This window comes from Camelus ferus, chromosome 20, assembly GCF_009834535.1.
Source record: "Camelus ferus isolate YT-003-E chromosome 20, BCGSAC_Cfer_1.0, whole genome shotgun sequence".
NCBI classification, from domain to species: Eukaryota; Metazoa; Chordata; class Mammalia; order Artiodactyla; family Camelidae; genus Camelus; species Camelus ferus.
Window position 1 is genome coordinate 3,399,161 of NC_045715.1, and position 22,894 is coordinate 3,422,054.

A 22,894-nucleotide genomic window follows, 5' to 3' on the forward strand; every position below is an offset into this window, starting at 1 on the left:
ACTTAAAATAGACTCACAGACATAGAAAACAAACCATGGTTACCAAAGGGGAAAAGGTGTTGGGGAGGGATAAATCAGGAGTTCGGGATTAGCGGATACACATTACTATATATAAAATAGATGAACAACAAGGTCCTGCTGTAGAGCGCAGGGAACTGCATTCAATGCCTTGCAGCAGCCTGTCATGAAAAAGAACATGGAAAGGAATACATAGGCACGTATAACTGAATCACTGCTGCACTCCAGAAGCTAACAGAACGTTGTACGCCAACTAGACTTCAATAAAAATAACTAACTAAATAAAAATCATTGAAAGGAGGTAGTGAGGGCGCTTTAAGGAGCCGAATCTCTGTATGCTCTTGAAGTTAAGCTGGCATAAATTCAAATCGTGGTGTTGTAACTTTAGAACATTCAGTTTTGCAGGATGAAAAAACATTCTGGAGATGGATGGAGGTGAGAGCTCACAGCAATGTGAATGTACTTACTGTCACTGGACTGTACACTTAACATGGCAAAAATGGTGAATTTTATGTTATGTTTTAAAATTTTCAAAAAGACATAATATTTTTAAATTAAAAGAAATGCATAGAGGCGTCCTGTGTTCTCCAAGAAGCTTTTTCCCACCTCCTCTCTCTCTCCTCTCTCCTGCCCTACCTCACTGCTGGGAAGGAGAGTGTCCATTCGTTTTTGGACTTGCTCCCATCAGCTGCTTCCTCTCAGTAGAAAGGAGTGCTTTCCCCCTTTCTCTCTGTCATCTCTAGTGAAGAGACACTCTGCCAGCTGCTGCCTCTTGACCTGACAGAGCCAGGTGAACTGAGAGCCACTTTATGATTATGTGCCCTGCACAGACGGCGAGGTGCGTCTGTTACTTGGTGCTTACAGAGTCCTCGCTGTTTGGGATGTGATGTGGGTAAGCAGGCATCTTTTGGAGCCACTGCAGAGCACAGGGGTGGGCAGGTTTTCAGGGTATGAAACAGGAAATATCAGGAGGACCCTGTTTCTGACAGAACACGTTCCCCTTTTCAGCTCCTACCCCAAATCAGGAATTTTTTTTTTTTTTACTACCAAAGAGTGAGTTAGATAAACGATTTCCTCCAAGGCACCCAGTATGGGTTCCACAGCGCAGGGGATAAGGACACCGGAGCAGCTGGTTACAGGGTAAAGCCCCGGACTTCAGCCTCAGGGCCAGTAATGCAGAGGAGGGGCATGAGGGGCGAGGGATGGAAGGACAGAGAGAGACGGAGACAGAGGGAGTGGAGAAGAGAGAGAGAGAGAGAGAGAGGAGGGGAGAGGAGTGGACAGAGGGAGGGAGGGAGGGAAGGAGTGAGAAGAGAGACTGAGGCAGAAAGCAAGGAGAGCGAGCCACTCACTGAGGAATAAGTAGCAACAGACCTTCAGCAGAAACAGAAGCAGCAGATTTCTCTAGAACATTGCGGGTGAGGACTCTGTTCTTAAATCAGGGGCAGTCACCTACGCAGAGCCGGGAGCTTCCTGCAAACCTTGGGAAGTGCTCTGACACAATAAAGCAGCATTCATTAAGAAATCAGATATCCATTGATAGATGACTGGATAAAGCTGTGGTATATTTATACAATGGAATACTATTCAGCCATGAAAAAGAATAAAATAATGTCATTTGCAGCAACACAGATGGACCTGGAGATCATTATTCTAAGTGAAGTAAGCCAGAAAGAAAGAAAAATACCCTATGGTATCACTCATATGTGGAATCTAAAAAAAAAGACAAACTTATTTACAAAACAGAAAGGGACTCATAAACATAGAAAACAAACTTATGGTTATCAGGAGGGGAAGTGGGTGGGAAGGGATAAATTGAGAGTTTGAGAGTTTGAGATTTACAGATACTAACTACTATATATAAAATAGACAAACAACAAGTTTATACTGTATAGCACAGGGAACTATATTCAATATCTTGTAGCAACTTATGGTGAAAAAGAATATGAAAATGGATATATGTATGTTCCTATATGACTGTAGTATTGCACTATATGCCAGAAATTGACACAACATTGTAAACTGATTATATTCAATTAAAAAAAAAAAGAAATCAGACACTGAAACCAGAATCCCTGGGAAGTATAATCAGAAACCTCCTGTGTCAGTTACTTCTCAACTTAAATGAGGGACTTCAGGTAAATTATAGCTCTAGTATTTTTCAAGTAATAACCCTTTTTTCTTTTAAAAAAGTTGACATATAGTTGAGTTACACTATTGTGTTAGTTTCATGTATACAGCAAAGTGATTCAGTTATAAATACATATATATACATTCTTTTTTCAGATTCTTTTCCATTATAGGTTATTAAAAGATATTGAATATAGTTCCCTGTGCTGTACAGTCAATCCTTGTTTATCTGTTTTATATACAGTGGCCCAGACATGATTTTGTAACATGATATCTTGGTTGTTTGGGAAACATAGATCTGTTGAGAAATGCAGATCTTCCAGCTGCTGCTACCTTTCATCATCCACTGTCTAAAATCACATTTGCTTCATCGCTGGTCTCATCGGAGAAGTCTGTGAGTGCTGGGAGGCTGTCAATCCCATGGTAGATGCTAGTATTTCAAATTACAATTTTTCCTTTAAAGTTCAGATTTCAGAATTGGCAACACGTGCTCTCTGTTGTTTTCCTTGAAGTCAGAGACTCGCATCAGTGATTTGCAAGAACAGGTCGACTGCATGCCCCAGTATGGATGCTCATGGCTTACCCGTCACTCTTTTAAGTAAAGCTGGCTTTTCATGAATACAAGCAGGTGGTCCAACTCATACCAGTCCCCCAAGTGCTCCTCCCCGGGGCCGTCATCACACTTCGGGAGGAGAAGTGTTTCAGGCTTCTTTCCCATTCTGCCACTTAGAACATTGAAAGCCAGGTACTCAGTGTTGAGATTGAATACAGTCCATAATTTTTACTGGTTTATCTAGGATGACGCTGGCCTGGTTTTACCCATCACTGCTTTTGTGTAGCACAGATGTCTGCAAAGTGGAAAAGGCAAGTACTGCCTTAATATTGCTATGAAAATAGTTTTGACTTCACCCCTCCACCCATTCCCCCTGGCGTCTCAGAATCCACCCCCCCACCTTGGTCGGGGACACTGCTGTCCAGCCGGCCCCGCAGTAACTGAGAGGCTGGCACGTGCTTTCACCTAAAGGGGGCGCTCAAGACCTTCCCAGGCTCCCCCCACCCCCCTCAGGACTATAGGGGGCCGTGTGGGAGACCCAGGGGCTCTAGCTGTAGACTCCACGCCCTCCCTCACTTCGTGATTTTGGGGGGACTCAATCCTCCACATTAGGCTCCAATGCAGTTACGGCTCCCTTATAACGGCTCCCTTATTACCGTTCCAATCCCCCACGATGCATTTCTTTCTATTTTCCTTTTTTCGGGGGGTGGCAGGGAAGATAATCAGGTTTATTTATTTTAATGGAGGTACCGAGGATTGAGCTCAGGACCTCGTGCATGCTAGGGACGCGATCTGCCACTGAGCTACACCATTCCCTAGAATTCTTATATTTTTTACATGGAAGTACTGGGGATTGAACCTAGGACTTCGCGCATCCGAGGCACACGCTCTGCCCCTGAGCTACGCCCTCCCCCTGCGAGACCTGGGTCTGCGCGAGTGGCGCCCCCCTCCACCTGGAAAGAGGAGAAGGCGGGAGTCCAGCGAGACCCCGGGGGCCACACGGGCTCCCTGCTGAAACAGGTCCCGCACGCGGGACTGTGGACGCTGCCAGCTCTCTGCCCAGACGGCGACCCGCGACCTGCCCAGGCCCCCTCTCCCCGTGGGACGGGCTCTGGGGCCGCGCGGCCTTCAGTGCACACGCTGCACTCGGCCGCCCTCCCAGCCTCGGTGCCGGCCCGGGGAGCGCGGGCCCGGGGAGCCGCGCCCAGCCTGACGCCCTCCGGCCTCGCGCCCTTTTCTGTTTCCCGGCCTCCCCTCGCTCTGTGCGGCTCGGCCTCAGGCATCCTGGGGGGGGGGGGGCTAGTGGGCACCCCGTGTCCTCGCTGCGGGCTTCGCAGGGGACCGTGCGCCTCGGCGGCCTCTGGCTGGTACCTCTTCCCTCACCGTCCTGGTCCCTGTCCTGGTCCCTGCTGTTACTCCTGGCTCATCAGGGTCACATTTGGTTTTACAGCCCCGTATCTCCACGCTATTTGAGATTATCAAATCGCTTTCATGTCTGCTGTTTGCTTTCTATTTTTTCTACTTTAATTCCCTTTACAGTTAAGGTAAAAATTTCCTGCTTCCATCTTGTTTTCCTTGATTTTTAAATTAACTGCTTTTAACTGGGAAAGTAATAAAAGCCCATGATGAAAATGGACCGTGATAAGAGGGTGTGCAATGACTCTGGTCTCCGAACCCCTGTGTGCAGAGGAAACGGCATTACCTGCCTCTTGCGTTTCCTTCTAGAAACCGTCTGTGCATGTAGCCAGCATGCTCCTCCCCTTTCACTGAACCAAGAGAAGCTTGCTGTTCACACAGTTCTGGTCTTGTTTGTTTTCTTCTTAACCCTATTTCTTGGAGCTTGTTTCATCTGAGTGCTGAAGGAGCTATCTGAGTGGTGGGGGAGCGTCTAGCTCAGTGGTAGAGCGTGTGCTTAGCATGCACGAGGTCCTGGGGATCCTCCCTTAAAAAATAAATGAATAATAAATAAACCTAATTACCTCCTCCCCCAAAAGATAAAAAAACAAAAACAAGAAATAAATGAGGAATTTCAGATTAATAGATACACATTACTGTATATAAAATAGATAATCAACAGGGCCCTGCTGTACAGCACAGGGAACTACATTCAGGTTCTTGTAATGAGCTATAATGGAAAAGAATCTGAAAAAATATGTATGTGTGTGTATGTATAACTGAACCACTTTGCTGTACACATGAAACTAACATTGTAAATCAACTACACTTCAATAAAAAAAAGAATTAAAAACAAAAACAAACATGCACCCTTAACCAATCACAGAAGACATCCTGCCCCTATTGGCTCCCCTGCAACTTCATGCTAACAGCCTCCCATTGGGACACACACGCCTGAGATCTTCCCTTAAAAATAAAAGAGCTACCCCAAATTTGTAAGGGCTGCACCGATTATGTAACTTGTGGATATACGTAATTTATTGTATGTTGAATCTGTGCCCTTTTCTACAACACGTAAGACATTTCTGGCCTTCTCCTACCACAGACGGCACTTCAGCAAAATACGCATGTACACATGAGAGTTTGGGATCAAGTTCCAGGGGTAGAACCATGAGGTTCCAGACAAAACTTATGCATCTGTGGACATTTATATATTTGTATTATATTTACATAACATTTACGTACATAGAATGCATTAACTATTTGCTGTGTAAGAAAATTACTTCGAATTTAGTACTGTAAACATGATTTTACACTTTGAGTGCGGGGAACGGGGCAGTGGTTTTGTTAGGTGGTCCTGACTTATGTCTCATGAGGTTGCCAGGGCCACAGTCATCTGAAGGCTTAGACCCACGTGACTGGTGAGCGGATGCTGTTTGCTCCGCAAGGCTGCTTGTGTTCTCATGACATGGCAACTGGCTTCCCGAAGCAAGTGATTCAGGAGAGAGCAAGGGGAATGCTCAATGTCTTTTTTGTTGTTGTTGTTAGTGGAAGTACTGGGGATTGAACCCAGGACCTCAGGGCCTTGTGCATGCTAAGCATGCGCTCTACCACTGAGCTATTTACCCAACCCTCCTCAGCGTCTTATGGAGACAGGAGGGAAGGGAGCAGGGCATAACCATTAAAAGAATGGCACAGCCATTGAGGATACAACATGAACTGGTTAGAACCAACCTGGCCCAAGATGGCAGAAGGTTTGACTTCCAGTAGACCTTGGGCCTCATTATACGCTCACTGTAATACATTAGCTGCTGAGTGACAGTCCCACAGGCGCCATGACAACTCCCTGGCTGAGTAAAAAAATTAGCATATGAAATTACTCAGCCCAGAAGGACTCAGCATCTCTGCACCCTGAGGCAGCTCTCCCTCCTGAGAGAGATGACCACTTTCTGTCTGTGGAGTGTGTCTCTCTCTCAATAAACTCGCTTTCACCTGACTATGGCGCTCGCTTGAATTCTTTCCCGAGCGCGACAAGAACCTGTTCTGTGGCAACGCTGTGAGCGAGACTCGGAAGTCACACATTGTCACCTCCACAGCCTCCTGTTGGAGGAGGTCGTGGGGGGGCTGTGAACACCAGGAGGCAGGGGTCACTGGGGACTGTTTTGGAGCCTGACTTCTGTATAGAGCAACTTGTGGATCTGTCTTGTGGAAAAAGGAAACATTACACATTTGAATCAGTTTAAGGTACACTGAGACACACAAAGGAAACAGTATTTATACAAATTCAGTGCCAGTTTGCAGCCAATGATTTGTGTCGAGGAACTTCAACCACCAAAATAGTGGAATAATATCCTTAAATATTAATAAATAGTATGAAGGTTTAACATTTATTTGAATGAATATGTCAACGCTTGGCTATGGGAGGATTGCTGGAACAAATCAACTTTGGCATGTGTGACATCTCCCAAGAACCCTACACTGATCGTGGTGCAAGTTAACGCTCTAAGTTTCCTTTTTCCCTTTAAGAAAGATCCCAGGTCCCCACACTCTGATTTGCTCTAGGCGTGGGCTCACATTCTGACCCCAGGCCTTTGGTCTCCTGCTTATAGACAAGCAGGTGTCTGTTGGCCCCACACTGCGGGAGGTCCCGGTTGTGGCTGTAGGACATCGGAGGGAGCAGAGGAAAGGTAAACACGCGGAAGTTCCTGCAGCCCAAACATGGAGACAGGCACACAGGGACATAAACACTCTCCAGCCAGGGCCTCGTGACCCCTCACCCCACGCAGCTCCCAGCCCGCTGTTTACTGTCCTGACTTCACAGAGCAGCGACAATCGATCAATCTGGGAGGAGCACAAACGTAGGAGAACAACAGTGTGGTCATTGGAGAGAAAAGCACGTCAAAACACCTGCTGGTGTCTCCCGATGTCGCAGGTCAGATGTCGCATGACCTCTGGGCTCTGTTCTTGGGGCGGCCGCCCCCTCTGATCATATGTCCGGGGCCACTGCATGACGTCTACACCGCCCATCCTGAGAGCTTAGGTCCCACATGATTCAATCACATTGGAAAGGAGCTCTTGGGACAGAGAGAAAGTGGGGGATGGGAGGGTAAGCAAAGGAAAACGACTCAGTCAACACGTCTACCAGGTCCCCACCAATACATCCGTACCTGCCACGTGCAAAGCTCTACACTGCCCACGGCAGGTATGATGATCAGGGATGCTGTATGTTCTACAGATGTGTTTGTGTGTTGCTTGCATCCCACCCAGACACTAGGATGTGAGCTCCTGGAAGGCAAGGACTTGCATTTTGTTGATGGCAGTGTCCCCAGCACCTAGGAGAGTGGCTGGCACATGGCAGGCCTGTGATAAATACATGGTGAATTAATGGTTGAAGGCACTGTGCTAGTAGGTAATAAACGAAAACAATTTCTGTGCACCCACATGGTGAGCTCTGTGCAAAGCATTTTGCAAGGGTTTTCCTCTTTACGTGGGCATGCACATGGTCCCATTTTACAGATGAGGAAACTGAAGCTCAGAGAGGTCACATCCCAGTAGAGATGGGGGCACTGAGGCTTCAACTCAGCTATTCTATCTACTGGGTCTTCAGTTCAGACCAAGCCTCCTATCCCACACTCTGGGAAAGTAACAAAGACCAGTTAGACAAGAGTCCCTGTTCTTCAAGCAGAGATAAGCCAATTGGAGATAAGATTTAGAAACAAGCCAGAACTGCCCAGGGCAGTAATGCTATGGGCATTACATTAAAGCAGGCAATAATGCTACGAGTTTGCAGAAGCGAGAACTGGGCAGCTAGGAAGAGATACTTAACTAACAAGATGATTATTGCTGGGTGATGGAATCATGAATGGTTTCACTTTCACACCTTATCGTATTGTCGAATTTTCCCATGATGAGTAAGTATTGCTTTTGTAATAAGAAAAAATATATGTATTTTTCTTAAGAAATTTTCCCTTAAAAATTTAAAAATATATGTTCTAAGGCAAGTTTCTAAGGCAAGCTTCCTGCCTGTCACTCCCTTTGCCCTCCCCCAAAGCATATTCTATTATTAGTTTTTAAAATAGCTTTTCAAATATACTCTGTGCATATATAAGCATATGCTATATATATATATATATTTTTTTTTTCAAAACCACATTAAGTGTGGGGGTTAGTATAGCTCAGTGGCAGAGTGCATGCTCAGCACCCATGGAGGTCCTGGGTTCAATCCCCAGTACCTTTGCTTAAAAACAGAAAACTACACTAAGTTAAATTTTAACCCAAGGAGTCAGGAGGGGCTGCGGAGGAAGAAAGTGTATCTCAGCTCACTCATCAAATATGTGCACTAAACAGTGCCGGGAGACCGCAGGGGCGAGTGAGGCACCTGCTTCAGACACAAATTTAAAGGGCATCAAACACCTGAGCAATCAAGATAAGTCATATTTTTTCAGTGCAGCCACTATGGAAAACAGTATGGAGGTTCCTTAAAAAACTGAAAATAGAGTGACCCTATGATCCAGCAGTCCCACTCCTGGGCATAGATCTGGAAGAAACTCTAATTCAGAAAGACACATGCACCCCAATGTTCATAGCAGCACTATTTACAGCGGCGAAGACATGGAAACAGCCTAAGTGTCCATTGACAGATGACTGGATAAAGAAGCTGTGGTGTACACACACACACACACACACACACACTGGAATATTACTCAGCGGTAAAAAAAAGAATGAAATAATGCCATTTGCAGCAACATGATGGACCTGGAGATGATCATACTAAGTGAAGTAAGTCAAAGACAAATATCATGATATCCACTTATATGTGGAATCTAAAAAAAAAGTCACAAATGAACTTACTGACAAACCAGAAACAGACTCACAGACAGAGAAAACGAACTTATAATTACTAAAGGGTAAGGGGGACGGGGAGGGATAAATCCGGAGTTTGGGATTTGCAGGTACTAATTTCTATACATAAAATAAATAAACACCAGGGTCCTACTGTATAGCACAGGGAACTGTATTCAATATCCTGTAAAAACCTGTTATGAAAAAGAATATATATGTATAACTGAATCACTATGCTGGATACCAGAGACTAACACAACATTGTAAACTGACAATACTCCAATAAAAAAGATAAATGTTGTAATTCAATATTTAAAGAATCTAAATTAATGCAAGGAATCCATGAGAAACAAAACGTCAAAATTTTGAATGAAAATAGAACCAGAAGGAAAAGAAGGGCAGATCCTGCTTCTCTACGACTGAAACTTACACAGCTGTGGAGTAGGGAGGAAGGAGGCTTCTTTAAGAAAAAGACAGCAAAATGACAGGTAAACATTAGGCAAGAAAATTAATGCTCAGAATGAGGAAATAAATAACAGCAAAGCATACATTTTAAAACCCTGACCTACACCATAGACACACCAACTCCAGAGGACATCAGCTTCCTATTAACTGCCTGAAATGCTTTGGTGATGCCTTTCCCCCTATATTTTTGTAGGAACATTTTGGAAAGTCCCCATCAAAGTTCTTTCATATAGCAGCTGTAAAACATGTGCTACAGGTTTCTGCTCGCAAACACGGGAATCTGATCGATTCTGTTTCCCATGGAAACCAAATGTTGCTTTCCGCACCAGCCTTTCCACCAGCCTCTCACAAGGCTTCTTCAGCGTCAGCAAGAGACCTAATCACATCCTGGCAGGATTCAGGAGGAAGGGGTTCCTGGGCCCTGCCCACGGTCGAGGGGGGGAGGTACTCCGAATGCGGAAGGGCATCAGAATAAACCACCGCAAAATATGCCACTTTGGCATAAGGGTTCTGAGCTGAGGAACATTAGGAATCAGTAGTCAGAGCAATGGGTGGAGCGGAGGGTGGAGCCCAGTGGTAGAACGTCTGCTCAGCACAGACAAGGTCCCAGGTTCACTCCCCAGGACCTCCATTGAAATAAATAAATAAACCTAATTACACTCCCCACCGCCAAAGAAACAACTCTTGGACTCAGCCACTGGAGGTGAAGCTAGGCTCTTCTCAGCCCAGAGGAATCTCCCTAACAAACCTCACAAGACAGCTCTTACCTTCCCTGAGTTTCCCCCGCATAGTTACTTCCCCAAGTTTACCACTCCTCAAACTGTATACCTCCTTTCCTTGTCTTGTCTCTTCTCTACAAATGTATTGTTCTTTGTTAAGATGGTACTGTCGACAAAAACATTAATTAATACTCAATCTAATAAAGAAATGGAAAACTTTATTCAAGGCCAACCTGAGGACTATAACCTGGGAGACAGTCTTTCAGAAAGCTCTGACAACTGTCAAAGCAGGATTATGTGAGTTTTTGAGACAGAGAGTTATTATGTCAAATGACGTGTTATTGACAGTTCATACAACCCAGATTTGTAGTGTGTCGCCCTGACTCTACAAGATTAAGAAGGAAGGTGCCCTCCTAAGGAAGTTGGGTCAATGCAGATGCATGACACCCTCTAAAGGGGAGGGAGGAGGCCCCAAATAAGCAGAGAAAATTTTTGTTTAAATTTTGTCTTGCCATAAAATAGGAATTTTATTTTTATCACATGACTATGTGAACACATCAGAAGGGGTCCAGGAACAACACTTCAGTTTCACCATAAATCTGCCTCTGAGCAAAAGTCATCATTACTAACTGGGTGGTCCCAGGTCACAAAGGAGGTAAAATTTGGAAATTGCCTTAAAGACCAGGTAATTTCAGCAAGTGGAGGTGGGGTCACTCCAGGCAATGAAGGGGGGGGGCACAAGTACTTTTAAGGGGAGAGTTTGGAGGAGGGCTCTCCTGAGCACTGGTTTACACGATGGGGAGGAGGACGATGGTGATGCTGATTTGCTGTGGATTTCTTTGTTCAAACAAAATCGTGGGGAGTCCCAACGGTGGAACAGGTGACATGGCCGTTTCTCAGGTAGGTTCGGGGCCCTGCTGCCTCACTCACGCCAGCCCAGGGGGCTTGGAGGGGAGCTGGGCAGAAAGTGACATCTGAAGGGGAGCAGAGAGAGAGGAGGGTGCAGAAGTGGTGGGAGTCAGATGATGTCAGGGTGGAGTCTGGACCAGACCTGGCAGACGGATAAAGCTGGTGCCGAAGCAGGGCAAGAGTCCTCCGTCAGGACTGTGCACAAGACGAAGAATTCAAACAGCACGAAGGGCTCTCGCGGGAGAAGGAAGTTTCCCGCCCACCTCTCACCCGCAGCCCCGCAGCTCGGCTCCCCAGAGGCACTCCTCTGTCAACAGGACCTTTCCAGAAATACCCCACGCATAGACAACCAGAAACGTGTTTTGTGCATATCAAGGGCTTTGCATATCAAGGGTTTCTTCCACATACGTATCCTGTCCTTTGTTTTTTGTTTGTTCATTTTTCCCCCCACAGAACAAACCAACTAGGTTTGTTTTTATGGGGGAAGTTGGTGGGAAGGAGAAAACTCCAAACAGTGAAGTTCAGAGTCGCCTCCGTGTGACCGGAGGGAGAGCAGGCGGGGAGGAGGCGCGGGAGCTCCCCCTGAACGGGACCGCTTGCCCACCTCCTCTTGGGGAGCCCTGGACTCATCCCTCTGGGAGGCTCAGCTGATTCCTCCTTTCAGAATTATCGTAATGCTGCCTTCCTGTTAGGAAACCGGTCTGCAAGCAGCAGAAAGCTCAATCGTGCTGACTGAACCAGAAAGCTGTATTTATTTTTTTCAGCCCTCTTGGTAGGAGGTCCAAAGACTGAGCTCCATGGTTCTCCTACCACCCCCTTAGCTGGGATGTTTGCAAACGGGGGTAGGGGGTCCTCAGTCGTCAGGATTCCTGGGGCTGCTAGCAGCATCTTGAGGGGAGGGCTCTCAGACGTTAAAGATCTTAGAAATGTTTGCTGCAGGCGGTCACAACAGGGAGTTATCCTGCTCCAAAGGGCAGTAGACTTCACACTGAGAAACATCACCTCAGCTGCTCGAGCCCATGTCACCTTGAGGGCCCTCCATCTCCCACGCTCAGGAATCGCGTCACCTCTGACACAGCAAGGTGGCTGTGACTGTCTTGGGCGCTACAGTAACGCGGCATCTTCTCATGGGAAAAAGGGAGCTCCCCGTGTCACCTCACTGGCTGGGTCACTTGCTCGGTCCTGAACTCCCTGGGCAGGGAGGGGGTTCCTCCTCCATTGGATGGAAGCTGTGCTGGAGGAGAGTGGGGTTGGCCTGCTCTGAGACGGAGGCTGCTAGGGGGGAGGCGTGGGACACCAGTGACAAAGGGAGAAGGGAACCCGTGTGCTGGCCCGGCTAGCCCCAGGCCAACTACAATAGTCAGAGGCTGCCTTAGGGATCATGGAAGGAGGTGCCACGTGCTCCCCACACTTGCACGCCCCTCCACCTCCCCAAGACCTCTGTGTGGCGGAAACGTTCCTCCCGGCAGCCCCACAGTTAACTCCCACTCCTTCCCAGAGGCTTTCCCGGCCTCCTCGACCAGGCTGGAGCTGCCTTCTTGGCACCTGCCTCAGGAGCTGACTGTCTTGTACGGCTCTCTGGTTAATCTTGGTCTCCTCCAACATATTTCGCGTGCCACGGGGGTGGGGACTTCTAACGATTCCATCAAAGAGAAGAGAGTGGAACAGCGCTGGGCCCACGCCACCACAGGACCTGCTCCCTGGGCCCGTCTCCGCCCTGGAGTGGACACAGGTCCTCATAAGGCTGGAGCCCAGGAGGTCATCACGACCTCAAAACCTTTGTGAAATCCTATTTTATATTTAAAGTAGTTTGCAAATTTTGGATTTCACTCCATAATATGTCACTATTTACTTAACTGTAAAGTGTCTCCTTCCCCCAAATCTTGGAGTTGTTCCAAGAGGAAGACAGGCCAGGTGTGTCTGGTGCCTCCTTACAAGTCCGCAAGTTGAGATGCAATTACGGCGTTCCTCACTGGCCTGGGGAGGGCCCGAAAGACCCCAGGCGGTAGATCCAGCATCAGCAGGCCCTTGCTACAAATACTTCGGGCCGCACCCCAGACCTACTGAGTCCGAAACTCCGGGGTGGGGCCCAGCACTGAGTGAGCACAGCCTCTCCAAGGGACGCTGACGCGCGCTGAAGTTGAAGAACCTCCGACTTAGAGGCGGGCACAGTTAGCCTTCAAAACGAAACAAAACAAAAACATCCAGAAAGCACTTTCAGCCGCCCCCCCCCCCCCAGTCCCCCGGTTCGCATCCCCGGGAGGGCCGGGGGCGAGCGGCGGGTCCCAGCTCCCGGGGCGGGTGCGCGCGGGCCCCTGTGCGGCGGCCGGGGCTCCGAGCGCGGCGGGCGGGACGAGGGGAGGAGCGGGGACGTGCTCCCGGGCCCCGCGCGAATGGCCTCCGGCCGCGCTCGGCTCGCGGCGGTGCCCGGGCTCCGCGCCCCCACCGGAGCCCACCCTGCGCCGCCCCTGCGCGGGTCGGGACCGCCGCTCGGGCTCGCGGCCTTGGGAAGCGCCAGGGGGCGAGGGCGCCGGCTCGGGGCCCGTTTCCGAGGGCCCTGAATTTGAGGAGGAAGGAAGAGAGGGTCCGCGCGGCCCGCCGCCTCCCCGCAGGCGAGTTTTCCGCACTTACCTGCCCGCTCCGGGACCTCCTTGGCCGACGCCACAGACGGGAGGAGCCCGCTCTGCGACCCTCCGGAGGGCAGGCCCGTCGGGACCCACAGAGCCAACTAAATGGGCAGGAGGACGACGGAAGCTGAGCGCGAGTTCACCCCTGAGCTCCGGAGGCGGGACGGGCGCGGGCCTGCTGGGCAGGAGAGGGTGAACTGGAGCCTCGACTTCCAACGCCGGCTCTGCGCTCCGCGGGGCACTCGGACCCCGCCCGCCCGGGCCCCGCGCCGCTCCCGCAGCCGCGCCTCCCGGCGCCGGGCCCTCCCCCGCTGCGAGAAGGCTCATCTCCGAGCGGCCGCGCCAGGCCCGCCCGACACGGCCCGCATCCTCCTCCCACTCCGACCCGGGCAGCCCGGCTAAAACCCGAAGCCTCCCAAGTGGAACTGTCTTCTCTCGATCCCCGGGCAGGCGCTGCGCGCTTTCTACCACCCAAGGCGGTCAGTCTCCAGAGGGTAAGTCCCGGGGCCAGACGGCGTCATGGAACCCCAGGGGGCGCAGCTTCTAAGTTTGGAGCCGCCGGGACCGGCACCCCTTGAAGATCCCCCAGCAGCCGAGGAGCCGCCTGCCCCAGAGGTCAACTGCACTGAGAGTGGCGCGGACGGCGGCGGCACGTCGGAGGCCTCGAGCCCGGACGCCGAGCCTCTGTCCACCCAGGAAGGGGCTGCCCTCCGGCAGCAAGAGGAGCTGCTGGAAAGTCGCCGCCGCCGCCGCGCGCGCTCCTTCTCCCTGCCCGCCGACCCGATCCTGCGGGCGGCCAAGTTCCTGCAGCAGTGGCCGCTGCCTGCCGCCGGGCCGGGCGCAGAGGGCGGCGAGGGCGCGCCGCACAGCCCCGGCGACTGCTGCGCCAAGTGCAAGAAGCGGGTGCAGTTCGCGGACGCGCTGGGGCTGAGCCTGGCCAGCGTGAAGCACTTCAGCGAGGCCGAGGAGCCGCAGGTGCCGCCCGCCGTGCTCTCCCGCCTCCGCAGCTTCCCGGCGAGCGCCGAGGACCTGGAGCAGCTGCCGGGCCTGCTGGCCGCGGCGGCCGCACCCCTCCCCGCGCCGCCTTCCCGGCTGCGGCCTCTCTTTGAGCTCCCCGGGCCGAGCGCCGCGGCCGAGCGCCTGCGACGGCAGCGCGTGTGCCTGGAGCGCGTGCAGTGCTCGGCGCCCTGGGGCGGGGAGGTGACCGGCTCCGGTCGGGTGCTGGGCTGCCCCGGGCCGCGGGCCGTGGCCGTGCGCTACACCTTCACGGAGTGGCGCTCCTTCCTGGACGTGCCGGCCGAGCTGTGCCCCGAGCCTGGGGCGCCGTCGGGGGACCCCGGGCCCGGATCGACCCAAGAGGAACCCGGCGCCGAGCGCTTCTACTTCGCGCTGTGCCTGCCCCCGGGCCTGCAGCCCCAGGAAGGGGAGAACGCGGACGCGCCTGGCGTCGCCGTCCACTTCGCCGTCTGCTACCGCTGCGCCCAGGGCGAGTACTGGGACAACAACGCGGGGGCCAACTACACGCTGCGCTACATGCGTCCGGCCGACGCGCTCTGAGCCCGCCGCCCGCGCCCCGCAGCGCTCCCCGGGACCGCGGGAAGGGGCCGACAGGCGCGCGGAGCTCGGGCAGCCGCGACGCTTTGCCCAGAGTCGTCCCCTGGAGAGAGGCAGGCGCTCACCGCAAGCTCGCACCCCACACAGACCCCGCCAGCAAGCAGGGCCCGTGCGAAGCACCCACCCTTTCCAACCGCTTTCCCGTCGCTTAGGCCCCCGGAATTCTCGCCCCGCGTTGGGATGGAAAGACATCCTCAAGACCCCCGCCGTAGCTTTCTCCAAGAAGGCTCCTGACTCCTGAGCGAGGCTGCAAAGCCTTGGGATTTTTGCTTTCAACTGTAGACGTCGTGTTCCAGCCCTTGCAGCCTGCAGGAGAGCCCTCGGCTCGCAGGGAGAGGCCTCGAGCCGCTTCGCGCCGAGGGGAGGCGTGGAAGCCTTCACACTGTGGCCCGTTTCTCGAGAAAACCAGGGCCCAGGCTGTCCTTTCTTCTTCAGCTGGGATCTGGGAATTGTTTGCCCAGAATCGTGCGTTTGCTGACAAATGTCCTTTAGAAAAGGGAAGGCCACGTGTGCGTCGCTTACTTTGTATCTCAGCTCCCGGCAGTTGGCAAGGCCCCGGCCGGCGGGCCATCGTCCTCAGCGGATGCTGCTGCACCTGACAGTAATCAAGCAACAGTATTTTCACATTTCCCTTCTTCCATCCCTCCTTTCGGATTGTGGAAAGGCCCAGATTTCCCATCGTGGGCTGGAGTGTTATAAAAAATGTTTTCTAGAAGTCGTTCTTACCCCCGGCAAAGTAAGATGCTTGGTGAGCTGAAATGCCAGAGTGATCGGTTGATTTTGGCTGTGAGCCTCCGGAGCGGGTCCCCAGCCCCGGGCCCCCTTTGTGGAGGCAAAGCACGTCATAGACTTCTGGGCCGTTAGCAGTCAGAGAAGCTGGACCCTGGGTGGCTGGACTCCAAGCCAGGAGATGAGGCATGGAAAGGTGGCTTTTTGTCTCTCTTGGAGCCACAGTAGGGAGTGGTGTCTTGAATGTTGAAGCACGCTGAGCAAATCAATCCTGCTCCAGACCCACTGGGCACCCTGCACAGGCCGGGACTGTGGGCACCAGTCAGGTTGGCCTTCTTCGTCCAGTGCTGATGGCTGTGGATGCCAGGACAAGGGGCCGTGCGTGCCCGGGGCCCGTGAGCCTCCTGAGGACGTGAGCCCTTCACACCGTGGGCATCCCACGGCGATCTGTCTTTCCTTGATTTTCATATGATCAAGCACATGGCTAGTGCAATTGATTCACATTGTAATGGTAATCTTTAAGGAGGGGATGGCCTCACTGTGGCTGAGCAGGAATCAGGTCTGTGTCCTACAGCCTGCAGGGCCAAATTCAGCCTGAAGCCTGTTCTTGCAGGGCCTGAGAACTAACAAGATTTTGTTTTTTTTTTTATGTTTTTAAATAGTTTTAAAAAATTCAAAAGAAGAGTACTTTTTTTGTGACACATGAGAACTATATGAAATTCAAATTTCAGTGTCCATATATAAAGTTTTATAGGAACACAGACATGCACATTCATTTACATACTAATCAGGACTGCCTCCCTGCTACAAGAGCAGGGCTGAGTAGATGCAACAGAGACCAGATGGCAAAGCTGAAAATATTTACTATCTGGCCCTTTACAGAAAGTCTGCCAACCCCTACTCTAGGGAAGTAGTATTTTTTTAAACTGTATGTTGAGAGTTACACTTAATAAAGCAGTTACACTTATAGTAAAATTTGCCACTTGAAATAAACCTCCTTTGGGTAAAGGTAAAACTGGTTACATTAGTCTCAGCAACCTTGGTTACAATAAACCCTAAGACACTAAGTGTGCAATTATTACTGTACTGGGGGAGCGGAACCCACCTGCTGCCTTCTTACATCTAAGAAGTAATACAAAGTCAGGGCAACTGAGATACAGCGCCCACCTGAATTAACATCAGGCTACCAAAAACTACCAGATATTTCTATGCCTCAAAATGGGGTGGCTTAAGCTATAGAAACATTTAGTTTGAACTCTGGTTTGCAGACATCCTTTTGGACTACAGCAGTGTTTGCCAAAGGTAATTTGATCATGGAAAAAATGTTAAATACTAATATATTATTGGAAAGCCATCAGAAGTCAATGAATTATAATTTTCACTTGGAGTAGGGCAGACTAAAAAGATGGTCATGTCGATGAAACACGTGTTCTTATAAAAAACTTTGTGACAACAACAGGTAATTCTTAGAATTACATAACTTTTCTGCTACTGGACTATCACTTCCTTTTTAAAAGTGCCTTATTGCATAATTACAACACCTAGATAAATACTTTTTATATTTTTCTTATGTATTTGTGAATACATTTTAGTTGAGAAGTATTGATAGTGTATATGGCCTATAATTCAGCTTGAAATGCTAAGTTATATGATAGAAATGCATTATTTTGGATTGTTTAAAATTAAATTAGGAGCACAACATAATGATAAAAATAGAGACCCTCTTGTCTGGTGTCTTTTAAAATGGTAACCCAGTAAATGTAAACCAAAATATGTAAGAAATGGATTTTTAAGAAGTATGTACAGCAAAATTTTAATTTTTATGAAAACTATGATTTTCAAAAGTATACTTTGGAATCCAAACAATTAATTTTAAAAGTACTTATTTCATAGTATAAGAACTTCAAATATGCTTGTTAGGAAAGAAAATCTGGCTTTGCTCTCCCATAAATTTTGGAGAATAGCTCGTCTAAGGTTCAGAAATGTGTAAAATATTGTGAACAGCCCAGTCTTTCTGCACGTGGTTTTAGCCTTTCAAGGTCTTAGAACTGGCAATCTTCTCAATGTCAATTTTATTTTATAAAGTGCCAACTTTTCATTGTAGACTGAAAGCAAACACTTTGTAAAGAAACATAAGGACGTTAAAATAGGCCTTCTGTTTTTGAAACGTTAGTTGCAAAGGAAGGGGCCAGTGCTGACGAGAGTGGGGAAGTACTTCAGAGAGTATTTCCTGAATGGAATGAACACACACACACTCATCCCAAAAGCAAAGTGCTCACAGTGCAACTGTGGCTTTTTGGAGTCATATTTATCACAACTTGGTAAGTGAGGGTCTTCTGCTTGCAAATGGAACAGCCGCAACATGTCGCCCAACTTTAGCGATCAAAACCTCAGCTCTGCTCAGCCCCATTAATGACCTTGACCTCCACCAGAGACACTGGTTTCTTCCCTACAGGCCAGTGGGTCCGTGAATCACTGGGCCGGGGACGTTGAATCTAGTGTGTCCCTATCTAAAGAGTGTCAGAAGTGGTGGCTGGAAATGTCGCCTTCTGTATGGAACAAATGTCCCCTGAAAAACCCCAGGTTTATGAAGCAAGGTGACCAGTTGGTCCCAAGACCTAACTGGGGAGGGAGGCCAGGATCCTACCCCAGGGCATAGGCACTGGACCCTGGGAGCCGGCTGAGCTCTGGGGTACCAAGCATCTCTGTCCACAGGTGGCAGGGCCACAGCCATCCTGCAGCTCTGAGGATGGGCAGCTGTCGTCTAGAACCTGGGCTGTAACGGGAGGGTAGCTGTCTCCCGTCAGGTGCATGGTTTTCCGGCTGGCTGGCCCTCACCCGTGGGGCCCCTCCTGCTGCCCTGACCAGGAGGTGGGCTTCCCGGTGATGCTGTGGTTCTTGAGCAAAGCAGAGCCTTCTGCTTATTTCACTTTTGGAGATCTGTGTTGGAATCTTGCTGCATCATTTTACGAGTTTTCCATATTTCTGCTTTCCAGCACCGCAGTTTTTGTATATTTCTGTGTGCTGAGTTTTCTCCTTTCCTGACTCAGACGCTCGTTTCTTAGGAGCGTGGGGCTCAGGGCCACTTGGGATATTGTGATGTGTCTCGTGTACTGTGCCAGCAGTGCAAGGAACAGTGCTCGGGAGGCGGCAGGAGGTTTTGCTCTTGTGTGATGTCATGGAACTGACAAACGCGCACCTTTGGCTCACACCACAGGACATGGGTTTGCAGGTTAAAAGAGGGCACTGTGGCACGTGGCCGCCCTGACAAACAGTCCAGCTCTGCTGGGCCAGTGTCGTGATGCCAGGCCTGGACGGTCTTCCCGGGATGGGGACGTGCTTCTTGCAGTCAGAGAAGCAAGGGGCCGGGAGCAGGGCAGAACCTGACAACCGGCCCAGGCCCGTGACCCCGCCTTTCTTCCCACAGGGCCAGCCTGGCCTTATCGTCGACAAGGGGGCCGGTGCCTAGAAGCCCCCTGGAGAGGCTGGCCGTGGCTTCTCCTCAGGACTAGCGATGGACACGTCCCACTAGGTGACCAGCTATGTTTCCACATTCCTCTCGGGACTCCCTTCTGCTGATTGGGGAGTCCTTGGGGCCGCAGCTCTAAACGGCCCTTTAACCCTCCAAGGACTGGTTGCTGGAGTCCTAAACACTATGACTTCAGGCTCATTAAGACTTAAACACCTTCGAGTCATTTTGGTAGGTGCTATATTTGCATCTCGTGGAGTTTGAGTCTTTGGCTCTGCCGTCTGTGAGCAGACACATTTTGGCAAGGAAAGAACTGAGTCACATTTGGGCTGAATGGAGATTTTTGAGCTGGTGAAGATCAAGGGCTTGCTTTTTAGATGTGTTAGTGAGATCTGCCTGGCGAATCTAATAGAATAGCAGAAGTCTACTTAAGTCATGAGTTCAGAGCCAATTCAACCCAGAAATCTTTAGACACATAAACATCTCTGGTAAAGCCAAGATATTTTAGAGACGCTTACAGACATTTAAAGAAATGAGACCAGTAGAATTACTCACCCCATTCAAACCGGGGGCATTGTTCGGGTTCTTTGAAACTTGTCCACCCAAGTCTCGGCCAAGGAGAGCCGACAGCATCCTAATGTATCCCAACATGGGAAACTCGGTCTGGAAATCTGAACTGAATGAAGACCGAAAGCAGGTGGGTTTTGTGAACTCAGCTTGAAACATTTAATCTCCAAGCTGAAACGTTCCTGAGCACATCCTGCAGAAGGCCTTTCTACAAACAGCCACGTGCATGTGTCGAGGAAGTATCAGCTCCAGTGGATGAGAAGTTTATGGACCTGGGAAACTTGTGGTCAGGCTCTCTAGAGAGTCTGTGTTTCCAGCACCTCCCCTGACAGCTTTGGGCGAAGAACCCTTGTTATCAGGAGGCTGTTCTATCGCAGTTAAAGTGGCATCTTTTATACCCTGAGTCGGAGAAAGAGGTTACTGTTTCTCGGAGGGAGTTAGGTTTTGTCTAATTTTTACATTATTTAAAAAGAAGTGTGAATTTATATCCAGAACCACTTTCAATGGTCTAGAAAATTCCATTTCAGTCTGGTTAAGGAGAAGTTGGGTTTTTATGCACAGACTTCAGGCTTGTGGTTTATAAAATTATATTCGTTCAGCCAGAAAACCCCAAAGCCTGTGTGTCATTCATGTCACAATGAAGTGCAGACCCCCAAATTAGTGAGGACTGTTTGTTTTATTAAGATTGTAAGTGTGTAAACTGAATTGAGTTTGAAGGTCCCTGGGATAGCTAAAAATGGATATTAAATGGATAATTGCAGATATAAATGGATACTAAGTTGCAGGCACGTGCTTACAAGGAAATACACAATATGTTATTTTGGGGGAAAAAAATAACAGTCCACATTTAGAACCGGTCTGTGAGCCCCCCGCCCAGTTCCCCGCCCCCATAAATCTGAGCTGGAGGATTGCTTCTGTTACCAGATGCTGAGTGATTTGGAATTTTGCTGTTTACCAGAAAGTCAGTAAAAATGAATTTGCGTGTTGGTGCGACTGCCCTGAAACACTAGTTTTTCTGGACCCATCAGCACCACCTCTGCAGGTGCTGGCCCAGGGGCCCTGCAGAGCCTGGCATGAGTGACCCCGGTGCACGTCACAGTGGAGGCTGCAGCCGTGGGGCAGCGAGACCCAGCCTCCACGCAGGGGCTCCCTCTGTGAGTGGCTGTCTGACTCTGGCGGGTGAGCCCAGAGCCCGGTGTTGCCGAGGCTGAGGGCCACTGCGGTGTCACTAAACACCCACGTCATTCCTCAGGGGTCTGAAAATGCAACACAGCTTACCCACATGTGTGTCCGGAACCCCTGAGCTCTCCAGAGACTGCCTGTCACGGCTCTGACGTGACAGAGGATGTCGCTGAGACCCCCAGCCCTGGTCAGAGATGACCACGGACTGTGGGTGGCAGGGTCTGCCTTCCCGAGCAGGGGGCCCAGGGCTCCTGCATCAGCCATGCAGCAGCGGCGAGAGTGGGCTGCTCTTCAGACAGGATATTTTTATGTGATGCTGTGGATTCTGTACGGTTTCTTGTGATAATGTGAGTGAAAACAACCTCAGTGACCTCCGTTTTAAGATTTGCCTGAGAAATGTGCCCGGTGGAGTGTCTGGCATGAGTAACAGGTTTCTGTGAATGTGATTTTTGATACCATTTATGGAAACTGAGAACTACTGTAGTAAAAACCCTGCCCTCGTGTTTCTCCTCAATTTTTAAAAGGACAGTTACATCTTTGTGGTTTGAAAAATGTCTTTTCCATGCTAAGGATTTTGGAGGAAACTCTGTTTGCTGCTCTGTGATATGGTGATTTTTCTGTGTGTATTACACCTAAAAAATGCTGAACCCAAAGTCCTAATCTGAATAAAGAATGTAAAGCAATTTGGGGCTCTGAAAGCTATCACTGAGTCTGCGATCACATTTGGCGGTCACACCTTGGGTGGGGAGGCCTCCGGCACCTCGTGGGTAGAGACTGGGATGCTGCTAAAATCCTCCAGCACCCAGGACGGCCCTCAGCAAAGAATCGTCTGGCCTGAAGCCTCAGTGAAGAGGCTGCAAAACCCTGAATCAATAGTGTTGTCCCAGCTCTGATCTCCTGGTTTGGACAACGTATTAAGTTTGCAGAAGACATCATCACAGGGGAAAGCTATGCGGCGAGGTGTACGCGGAACGCTCTGTGCTGTTTCTGCGACTTCTTGTGAATTTCAAATCATTTCAAATAAAATGTTACAATAATAATAAAAATAACAACATTAAATTAAGACTTAAAAAAAAAAAAACCACCTGCCATCGAGGCGCGCACACAGCGTCGTCGGGCTCTGTGCTGGTGGGGAAGGACACTGAGCAGCTGGGGAGGTGGCCCCCGTGGCTCCGGGTGAGCCGGGCCCGCAGCGGACACTGCTGGGCCTGGACTGGCCGTGTGCTTTCAAACAAGCCCTACTGAGTGTGAGTTTTCACATTTCCCAGAAGGGGCCAATGATTCTTGCCTAACTGGATGGTCGTGAGCAAATCATTTGTGAAGTGCCAGGCACACACTCGGTCCTCAACGTCGCCCTCTCCCCGCGCTGGCCCCTGCCAGCTGCTTTCTGGTGATTCCACTCCGAGGATAAACACTGTCTGACTTCATCTGGACGTGGGAAGAATGAGTGAATCTTCTAACTTGGGGGACAGTTACAGCGCCCCCCAAACGTGTGAAGCCGACAGACTTCCTGTCCCCTGCCGCTGGTTCCTGCTGCTCACAGGACGCGTGTCTGTCACCTGCACCTGTTGCCGGGACTAACACACACAACGTCTGTGTGCTCTTCCGACTTGGTTACATCTTTGCATCTCCCTGCGACGCTTCTTCAGAGACTTTCCGCCCTGTGGTGAGAAGC

General features: G+C 50.1%; 2 protein-coding genes across 4 annotated transcripts in view; one reads left to right on the forward strand and one right to left on the reverse strand.

Annotated features, from left to right (window-relative positions):
- The window catches only part of LOC116658172, a 32,933-nt gene extending 18,914 nt beyond the window's left edge, over nt 1-14,019 (reverse strand). For all 3 annotated transcript variants that reach the window (XM_032462436.1, XM_032462438.1, XM_032462437.1), the window contains exon 1: nt 13,663-14,019. In XM_032462436.1, coding sequence (XP_032318327.1) covers nt 13,663-13,985 — 323 coding nt within the window. In that variant the 5' untranslated portion in view covers nt 13,986-14,019. The remainder of the gene's footprint in view (nt 1-13,662) is intronic.
- A 128-nt stretch (nt 14,020-14,147) lies between these two features.
- Nucleotides 14,148-21,902, forward strand: PPP1R3G (protein phosphatase 1 regulatory subunit 3G). The gene has a single exon (XM_032462435.1). The coding sequence runs from the start codon at nt 14,178-14,180 to the stop codon at nt 15,213-15,215; it is 1,038 nt and encodes a 345-aa protein (XP_032318326.1). The 5' UTR covers nt 14,148-14,177; the 3' UTR covers nt 15,216-21,902.
- The last annotated feature ends 992 nt before the right edge of the window (nt 21,903-22,894 follow it).

What these genes read in the sequence shown, in the direction of transcription:
- PPP1R3G (XM_032462435.1), top strand. Translation starts at nt 14,178, where the DNA reads ATGGAACCCCAGGGGGCGCAGCTTCTAAGTTTGGAGCCGCCGGGACCG.